Consider the following 10,931-nt stretch of genomic DNA (forward strand, 5'->3'; position numbering starts at 1 on the left):
TCAACGGGAAGAGATGCAGTATGTTGATAAGTCTAGGTTGTTTGGAAAGAGGAATTAATTATGTTACATATGATGCTCTTACTGTGATCTTACACTGGATTTGAGGTACACAGCTGGCAGGGAGTGGTGTGAAAGCAGCTAGCTATCAAACTGAGCAGTTGTCGTTATGTAAACTTAAGTTTTCCTTCCTACCCGACACCGAGACTACAGCAGATGATTTCACTGACAAGCACACAACATGAAACAGAGAGCCACTTGATGAAATAAAATGACCTGATGAAGTCTTTAATTGCAAAACAAAATTGCATACTTGGTCTGCACTGACAGGATTGCTCATCCAAGTATTATACGTGCTGACATGTTTATAACTCAGTATATAACAAGAAATAGTGCTGTAAACACCCTCAACAAGTCAAAACCAAAAAGTAAAAAGCTTTTCATTAGAGCAGTGCTTCTCAAACCCATCATTTGGATCTGATGATAGTACATATATCATATTATTGATATAAAATGCTAACCTTGTCCACCAAGAGTGAATGATAAGTGATTTTAAACATATATTATCTTATAGTTTGTATCATATTATTCTATTTCATTCATTTTTAGGGCTGCAAAAGTCTTATTTTCCTTATCACCTAATCTGCCTATTAGTTTCTTGATTATTTGATCTCAATAAATCAAATGTCAGAAAAATGCCCGTGTCTTAAGCCCAAGCAGCCTACGTTGTTGATAAGTAAGATTTAACTTTATTTGGGGGACTCAGTAGTTTCTAACTATCTAATACAGGTTATATTTCAGTAGGGTCCAACATCTGTTTTGGGCTTTTTTTCTTGTTCTTCTGTTTTTGATTTTCATTCCAACCCAGCACCAAGACTACAGCAGAACACATCACAGCTAAGGAATGCCACTTGAAACAGGAAGGAGGAAAGACCTGACATAGTCTTTCGTTGCAATAAAAATTTGCATTCTCATACTTTCAGTGACTTAGTATTACTCAATTAAGTATGAGTGCTGACATGTACAGAATTTCCAGAGATATTAGCAGGACGCTTTCATCATCATCATACAGTTTATCTTATTCCTTAGTTCGTTTTAATGTTTTTTAGTGCTACAACTTACTCTTTTTATTATCAATTAATCTGCTAATTATTTTCTTAATTAATTGTTTGGTCTATAAAATGTCAGAAAATAGTGAAAAACCGTTTTCTAAAGCCAAAAATTACTTCTTCAAATTGTTTGTTTTGTCTAAAAGCTAAAGCTGTTTAGTGCTGGTTAATACAGAATATTGGTGGAAGAGAGTTAATGCATACTTAAACAGAATATACATGTAATGTGTCATTTATTTCACTCTGTCTTTTGTTTTTATTTAGTCCTTTTAAATCTTTTGTAGATTAATTAGTTCTATCCTGTTTAAACTGACACCCTAATCACAACAAAATGAAAAAGAACTTTGTTACTTCATTTCCATTTTGCACTCATTTTCAAATAGTTACACTTTTGCATTTACTAGTAAACTAATGGTAAAAATGTTATTACTTTAAGTTACTTTAAAAAATCCCATCTATGGGTTTTCCATGTGTAACTGTTGGTAAAAAATAGAAATTTAAATCAGTAGTGGCATTTGAGATTGTGGAGCAGCCCTGCATATGTGCCCTTAGATCTAAGGAACATGTGCCTTCTCCCTAACTGACGTGTGGGAGGAGAAGGAAGGAGAGGAATTAGTAAGAACTAGAAGTCAGTTCTGGCTTATTTTTTTTACCTGGGTTTTGTCAACAGTTTCCCATTTCAGCAGTAAGTAAATCAAAATAAGGAAGTTAGACGCTGACAGAATTCAGTTTGATTATGACTTAAGAGCACTAAACCTGTCTCTTATGACACCATAATCAATGTTATTGCAACCATTTCCCAGACATCTTCTCTTGGCATTGTGAATTGTCTCTAAATGTGGTCAATGTTTTTTTTTCTCGCAGGAGATGTCATCTTTCTGTGGCACCAGCAATGGCTGTGAAGATGCAGGTCAAGAGGCCACAGAGAAACAGGCAAGCATAACATGACAGTAAACACTTTGAACTGCATTTGTATGAAATGATGCGATAGAAATACTCCAAACTGTCTGCCAAACTGAGAAGTATGAAGTATATTTTATGAGCCTTTCAGAAGCCTTTAACTCATTTTTCAGTAGAAGTGATGAATGGTTACATTGCATAATAATATGATGTTTCCTTTATTTTGACACCGTCCTGGTTCAGCATGACTCAAAACATAATTGGGGAGAGAAGGACAGTGCATAAACACATTTTAAGAATTTAATCTGTATTTTTCTCATTGTCAACAAATCTCATGAAAAAGCCAAAGTCATCAATGCGTTAGTGGGTCTCTCAGTACTTTCTGAATCCCCTACACTGTCTTTGGCACACAGCCTCGAGCCCATTAGTTCCTAATAAAGACATAAATCTTTAAAAACAGGTCCTGAATATATAGTTTAATTTCTGTACAGCTCAGTTTCTTAAAACACTTTGCAAACACAGACGTTACTAATGTTTTTGTTGGGGACTATTTTAATCTGTGGATTAATGCACATTTGGTGCTTTAGTGAGTATTTAAGGGAGGAGGGTGGTGTCTCTGTGTATTTGGGACTCAGCCAAAATAAACTACAATGTGTGTGTCCATTGTAATTAAGGAACATGTCACCATTGATGTGTTTTTAATAGCTTTTTGGACAACAATAGGGCTCTATGGCACAGATGAATGATCAGACTTTGTACAGGCAGTACTTGTTAGTAAATCAATTTATAGTTGGTTTGGATCTTTTAATGGGATTTGTTGAAAATAAGAAACACACGGAATATCACATAACATTTAGCTGTTTCCATTGCAATGACACAGTAATAGTACAGCAATATCCAACAGTGATTATACATTTAAGCACGTGCATTTAAAGTTTAATGACTTTTATTCACACTGATTTGCATAAAAGGTATTAAACTTGAGCTATGATAACTTAGTTAACTATTCTGTTTGTTACAGGAGAAGGAGCATCCTCGTGTACTCATCCCTGAGCTTTGCCGACTCTTCTATCAGCTGGGATGGGTGACGGGGACAGGCGGAGGGATTAGTCTGAGACGAGGGTTCGTATGTAGATTCATTTCTTTCAGAATATTGTGAAGGATCAGAAATTGGACATTTTGCATGCTCAATCACTTAACAGCGACTATCAGTCCCAGCTTAAATGCTGCTCAAACTGAATTCACTAATTCACCGTCATTTTTGTTTTTGTTTGCATGTCTCCAACAATCATGCCAAAAGTTTTATTCTGTTGTGGATATTTATTTAGAACATTTATGTGCTGGCAAAAGTGTAGGGAGGCTGATGTGAGGTCAGTTATATCGGTTTTGACAATGTGTGCAAATCTAGGGTGAAGACAGAAGGCCACAGTTTTGCCATAATGAAACAGAATCCAAACTGCTTTGACAGGTTATTACAAACATCTTTGAACTGTGTTGTTTTCGATGGCAGCTACAAAGAAAGCACCACCCATTAGCAAATCCCTGCCTGAAATGGGGAATGGCAGACATTTATTTGAGCCAACAGGGGAAGTTGATGAAACCTCAGATGAAACCAAATAAGATTTTCTGACTCAGGCTCTATGTGTGCTGGTATTTCTTTCAGACAGAAAAACATTGTAACTCTTAAATGATTCACAAGAGACTTTCTTTTCATCTTGTTAAATTATTATATCTTTACATTCAGATAGAAAATAAGCAGTTAAGCTCAACTGCAATACTTCAGCTTTCCAGGGTATTACTCCTCAAAATAGCAGAAATGACGGTTGGTTGATGGATGATGGATGGATGATGTTCTAAAAATCAGACCCTCTATGTGGCCCCAACATCATCTACATGGTCTACTAAATGAGATGTCTTCAGATTTATCCATATTGCGGCTGTTTGTTCAACATTTTTAAATCAGTGCCTTAATTGCTCAGCTCAGGAACCTTAAAGCGGTTTTATTAAAACAAAGCTTTGAGCACTTATTGACTTAAGCTAAAGAAAGCAGATGAAAATATAAAATACCTATAGGCGGCACTATTAAGAGGCTAGGGGAAGCTAAGCGAAATGATCACTGAAATAAATAAGTCACTTCACCAGCTACTTCAAGTAGCTATAATGTCAGCATCACACTGATCTGAGTTCAGTAGCAGATCTGCCGTTCAGTACCCACGCACCGGTATTCAGCATAGGCTAACTGGGCTGTCACTGTCGAACTTCACGTTGCTACTTCACTACTTGAGCTCACTGTTACGGTTATTCTTTGCAATGTACAATTAGTAAGCTGAATTAGTTTATAAAATTGGGAAATTATGGATGTTTTCAAACGTCCTCAGGTGTTGAGCAACAACCAGCAGGTTGTGCTGCTTTGACAATGTCCGTGGTGAGTTTAAATCAATTTTTAATAATCAGGTCAATTTGGAAAGTTTGCTGACTTTGTCACGTTTTGTGTTACCCTCTGCTGTTGTGGTCTGACTCTTAATTTGTTACTGTCTGGGTAGACAGCCCCCCCTCCCCCCACCCACAGTAGACAGTAGACATAATAATATCATCAGAATAATTTTGCTTCCCCATGTCTGATAGCGCCACCTATGGTTATACCGGAAGCAATCAGAATAGCCAGTAGTGTTGTTAGACTACTACACAGTTCTACACAAACATTCTAATGAGTGAATTTCTATTCTCTGTAAGTGCAGGTCTGAATTTTAAGTTTTGAAGCCTTTTTTTTTTTTTTTTTCACAGTTGCTTTGGTTTGACTCAGAAATGACTCAGAGCCTGAGGCGGTTTCGCCAAACCTTGCACGAAAAAATCAATAGGCCACTCCTTTATCTGCTGTGTTTGTTTTAAGATAAAGAAGCGTACAATGGCTTTAGCCTCCACATTCTATGGGGAAACGTTAAGGCTCTCAACATTTAAACAAAAATATGATCATTGCAAAGATTTTGAGGGGATCAACTGAGGCTGAGCGATGTCTTTACTTTTGATCTCAGCCTTCTTTTTCCCCATTGGGTCTTTTAGTCAAGGCTGTAGAATGTTCCATTTCCAACAATGGCAGTGATGACAATGGTCATTTCTCGTTCAGGAAAATGTGATGTGTTGACACATCAGGTAATCATTGAATCTTTATTTATATTGCATGTTTGCAGTTCAAAGTGCATTGGAACAATGAAGATTAAGACAAAAAGATTTTTAGATAAAGAAAATGATGACTTTAGCGATAACTACAATAAGTCTGTGGAAAACCGTGGCAGAAGAATAAGGGTGACATACAGTGCTGTGGAAATTGTGTTCTTTATGGAGGGCTAGAAAAGCTTTAGTGTTTGTCTAATATTTTGGTGTAGCCATAAAGTTTAAATTCAGTACATTTACATTACATTTCCTTTGAGATAAAGACAATAAAGAAGAAGAGTTCAGCTATTTGTATGCCGGGCAAGGCCATGGTGCTCCATTATGGTATGACAGACTAAATCCTGGGATCAAGGACTACTTTACTGTCTTTGTCCTCCTCCTTGATATTAGTATTAATGTGTGGTTTGTTTTATAATTCATAGAGAGCAGATCTACATTGCGCCATCGGGCGTCCAGAAAGAGAGAATACAGGTGAGCAGGTTCCAACCATAGTGTGAAATATTGTTCTCCTCAAAACAATAATCATAGTTGTGATTGAGTTGTATTCAGTGAAGGATTAGTGTGTTAAGTTTGAGATCATATCTTTCAAATGTTTGTGTTACTCAGCCCGACGATATGTTTGTGTGTGATGTGGAGGAGAGGGACATCAGCTGTCCACCTGCCTGGAAGAAGTTAAAGAAGAGCCAGTGTACACCGCTTTTTATGAATGCCTATACTATGAGAGGTGAGTCAATACACTTACAAGTCCAATCCCCAATGTTTGCCATACAAAGAAAGAACTGGGAAAACAGAGAAAAATATGTTTTGTTCAAATATAGATTTTTCTCATTTGAAAGGCAGAATGTAATTGGAAAAATTGGAAGCATTTTCGTGAATGCTGTAATTATGTTCACTTAAAGTGGACCTATTATGCTTATGTTCAGCTCTATATACTTACTCAGAGATGCCACCAGAGTGGCTTTGCATGATTCACTCTTCAAAAACATCCATATTTATCTTATAATGTCTACTACTATAGTATGTATGTATGTATGTGTATACATATATATTTTTTATTTTAATTAACAACTAGATTTTACACACATTCAATTCTAACTTACGTGTTCCTAGAAGGTTTTTCTTTGGATATGTTTACTCTCATCTTTTATGGGGGAAGCTGTGGTTTTTGCTGAAAATTCCAGTTTTACAAAAAAGCAGACAAGGTTGCACTCGTAAGATACATCAGATACAGCTGTTGACTGAATGCGTTGTGATTAAAGGTCAACATTTTAATAAATACCTTGCCACAAAAAGATGATTCTTGTATCAATTACGCATCCCCTCCATCCTTGAATGCCAGGTGAAATGAAATGAAATTAATGAAATAATAATAATAAAAACTAGAACACATTACTAAAAAAATTGTCCCTAAGAATTTCAATGCTTAGTGCTTTGGTGTGAGATCGTAATCAGCGAGGGGTGGCATGATTTCTCTTGTCTTTTTACCAATTATCATTTGAGAAAGACAATACCGAAAGACAACACTCAGAAATCAAAATCAGCTTTTCCTTTGCTAAAATACAGGGGCACAGGCAGTTATACACACCCACTCCAAGGCTGCTGTCATGGCAACACTGCTGTATCCTGGCAAAGAGTTCAGGATAACACACCAGGAGATGATCAAGGGGATTCGTAAGGGCATCTCAGGTACCAACTATCGGTATGTAATCAAGCAGCAAGGATTAGTGAAGTCCAAAGCGTTTTTGAGCATTTTCAGTTATCAGTCAAGTAGAGGTTTGTAAAGTCTTGCTTAAGAGAGAAAGTATCTTGGCACTCATAGAAGAAATCCAACTCGCTGTTTTGATTCGCCACACTGAATGACAAATATGGAACCCTCGTGATTTGCGTAGATCCAAACAGACACGCACTGCATGTTTGTAATGAAACTGTTTTCGGTCGCTGTAACTTGAAAGTATTGCTGTTTAACTGAGCTTTAGAAAAATAACCAAAGTTAGCTTAAAGGGTAAGTACACTCTCAATTCTGCTAGAACCCTCTCTCCAGGTACTTGATTTATATAGCACCTTCCAAACAACGTTCCAAAGAGCTTTACAGTATGCAGTATGCAGTGTGTAGTGTACGTGACGCAGTGGGTCAGCAGACATGGGGAGGCTGACTAACCGCACAGTGTAGCATGGACAGCGGTGTACAGCTGGTAGTTGATCTAACCAGCCATGAGGAGATGCTGTCAGACTTTCCATTTCTCCGCCGGAAAGACAGGGAGTCTGCTGGAGGTTTGACAGGCACCAGAAGCACATTTATGGCCCTTTTGAGAGAGTTACTGTATGGGTATCTGTGTTGTACCTGGGATAGTGGCTCTCCAGTGTGTGTGTCCGTGGGGGAGTGTCAGTACAAAGCTGTTTATTGCAGTTAATGTTATTGTTTGTCATAAATATGTTGTTAAAATCTGAATACAGCACAGTTATTGACAGGCCATTGTGCTGGATTTACTGGCACTGCGGAGGAATAAATCTTGTTCATTTATGCTTTCGGTTTTCCACGGGTGCTTATCAGATTTGCTAATACTAGTGCAACCCGCAGCTGTGTGTGCAGCTTCTGCCACAGTCGAGGGGAGTGGGGGTCAACATACGTAATAAACCTTAGTCTACAGTGTTGCCTATTTCCTCACGTCTAAAGCGGGGCAGTAGAGTTTGGCTGATCCAAACTTTCAAATCCAAGCCCTAACCCACTCGCAAGCTACTTTTTTGGCAAAAATCTGTGTACAATGAAAAATAATAATAACTCAGTGAGTAATTCCTCCAGCGGCAGGAACAGCTCACTGAAAGCAGTGCGTCACAAAGCAAAGTGTGGCCCTATTCCCAGAACTGTCACCATTGTCATCCCACTGGAGTTTGCAGGCCTGAGAAATATAAACTTTAAGGATAACTAAGGTGTTTTTCAAGCAGAACCTTATTTTCCAGTGTTTTTGTGTGAAAGTGTTACCCAACAGTTTGGTCCAGTATCGAGTGAGAACGCTGCAGCCTGCAGCTGTGAAACAGGCTATATTTAATCCTTATGGGCAATTGTGCACGGTCAAAATATGTCCATTAATAGTGTTTGTTTTTGCTACTGACCAGCTCAGATTGTCTGACTGTACCAGATAGTTTGTTATACAGAAAAATAAATATTCTTCAGTTCTGATGTAACTGATGCTGCAGACTGCTGTTGTTCCTGTGGGTGCTGTGACCCTATGCCCACAATTGAGATTTCATGGACTGGATAAACCGAAAGCTAACATTTGATTTCTTTGTAGGATCCTTTCCATAATGTCAGACACTTACAATAACAATCTAAACCAGTCAGTAGCTTTTACTTTTAATAGGCGTATTTTGACTCTCCCTCAATACTGGAACTAACTGAAAACAGCATTAGTCACTTTGACAAAATAAACAAAAATGGCCCTGGTTGAAAAATACCAAAGTTACAATGGTGGACAATGAGAGTTAACATTTTAGAAATACTAACACTGTGAATAAACAGTGCTTATTTTTCAGTATATTTTACTTACCTGTGCCCCAAACTAATGTGTGGCTCATCTTCCAAGGTAAAATGAAAAAAAAATGGCCAACCAAGAATAATCAACTCAAGATGGAGTTCTGGCATGAGTTCACAAACTATCAATCTTTCCAGCAGCTGTCTGGGACATTGGCTTCATCAGGGGCTAAGAAAAGCATAACCATGGAAAATCAAATCAACTCAACCATATGAAGAGTACAGTTTTATCATAGCATGTGGGTATTTATATGTAAGGCATGACAATGTGAACAGCTCTTTGTTGGCTATGGTCTCTTTTTACATAAATGTGCCCTGTCTTGTCTAAAGATTCTCAATAACCCTGATGCAAATCACAGGCTGAAACATGTGAGCGTCAAACCACAACATTGTTCTGTATAACACAGGCACTCTTTTTTTTAACCCCAGATTACCTATAATGGCATTTTATACATTTTATTTTGTGCATATAATTGGATACTGTGTGAAATAATGCGTTTAGTCATTTTAAAGTCCCTCATTTCATTTAGAGGATCCGCTTCACTATTTAGCCTTGATCGCAAAGCCAGGAAGGAATAATATTTCAAACAGTTCAAAGATTTGACAATGTGCTTGTGACCCATCCAGGCATCAGAAAAAAGAGGCAAATGTTGGCAGATGTTCAGATGGTTCCTCTCTGGTTAGAGCTGGGAAGGAGCTGGATTACAAATGATGATTTTCATCATTCATTTGTTTGATAAATCATTCAGTCTGTAAATGTAAAAATGTGAAAAGGGTCTGATTGCTTGTTTTGTTCACCCAACCATTTAAAACCCAAAGATATTCAACTTACAATGATAAACAACAGAGAAAAAAACAATTCATACCATTTGAGATGATGGAATCATCATCAATGTTTGGTATTTTTTTCTTGATGAAGTATTTACCCAGTTTCAGCACTATGCATGGTTCACTGTCGCAGACGGTGGTGTCAAGAGAACAGGGATGTCTCTATCCATCTAGCCTCTATCTGACAGAACTCTAATGGCAAAAGTTCATGCCTCAAAAAGTCAGCAGCTTGGATGTAACTTGTCATTTCGTACCCTGCAAATACCCAGGTATGATGACACCCTGGTCGTGCCTATTATTGAAAATACACCAGAGGAGAAGGACTTGAAAGACCGAATGGCTCGAGCAATGGAGGAATACCCTGATTCTTGTGCAGTCCTCGTCCGCCGACATGGTGTATACGTCTGGGGGGAGTCGTGGGAAAAGGCTAAGACTATGTGAGCATTAACCTCCCAGCATTATTAACCCCTTTGATCTTGTTTATGACCAAGAATATATTATACATTTTAGAGCCGGACCGATATGATTACCTTTTCATAGCCATTTTGGTGCCCAATCCACACAGAAAAGGTCTATTTTCACCCCAGCTAAAAAAAAATCACTATAGCCCCCATATTGGTAATTAGAGAATTTTTCCCCTGAAAAATTGGTATTCGCCTCAAAAATCCCATTTTGGTCATGCTCTAGTATATTTGTATTCGAGGCATATGTAACAGAAGATGGATTTAAATTCTTTGTGTTGTATTTTTCTCTGCCAACTCTCAAAATACTGATCCATTTCATAGGTGTGAATGCTATGACTACCTGTTCGACATCGCCGTCCAGATGAAGCAGTGTGGACTGGACCCTTCGGCCTTGCCAATGGAAGAAAAGGGAATAGTTTGAAATTTAATGGTTCTTTTTGAAAAAACGTTTGTTGCAGAAAGGTCATTGGGTTCAATCAGGAGAGCAATCGTAATAATTTGCCTTTCCCAACGGCCTGCTTCAAATTTGATGGAATTTGATGGTAAGGGCAGATTCAGAATTAAATGAGATTGAATTCCTGTGATCCGGAAGCACCTGCAGGTACGCTGCAAAGCGCTGTGGGGCAACTCATGACTAAGCTGTTGCCATTGGACTGGAATCAAGGTCTTTGTGTACATCAGGCATGAATAACTGCCTTTGCTTAAATTAATAAAAACTGATGGAATGTAAATGTTTTGAAGTGATTTGATTTTTTTCGTTTACCTTAAGAAAATCCAACACTAAAAACAAAGTTGTAAAATATTTACCAATTTTCCAACTATTATCTAATTCTCTTATTCCTTTATTTAAACACAAGGCACACAGAATGATGCCGGATGTTTTGTGTAAACCACAAATCATTTATGATTTTTTTAAGCCATATTTCAGCTTCA

The 10,931-nt window shown here is 37.7% G+C and overlaps 1 protein-coding gene across 1 annotated transcript; it reads left to right on the forward strand.

Moving 5' to 3' along the window:
• Nucleotides 1-1,970: 1,970 nt before the first annotated feature.
• On the forward strand, nucleotides 1,971-10,729 carry apip (APAF1 interacting protein; the record flags this gene model as incomplete). Its single annotated transcript, XM_035652426.1, is given in 7 exon segments — nucleotides 1,971-2,039; nucleotides 3,028-3,128; nucleotides 5,600-5,648; nucleotides 5,784-5,901; nucleotides 6,741-6,876; nucleotides 9,804-9,971; nucleotides 10,320-10,729. Coding segments are annotated over 7 exon segments (738 nt in total). The 3' UTR covers nucleotides 10,420-10,729.
• Nucleotides 10,730-10,931: the final 202 nt, after the last annotated feature.

Source organism: Morone saxatilis, unplaced genomic scaffold (assembly GCF_004916995.1).
Source record: "Morone saxatilis isolate NCDOM2014 unplaced genomic scaffold, NCSU_SB_2.0 Contig11, whole genome shotgun sequence".
NCBI classification, from domain to species: Eukaryota; Metazoa; Chordata; class Actinopteri; family Moronidae; genus Morone; species Morone saxatilis.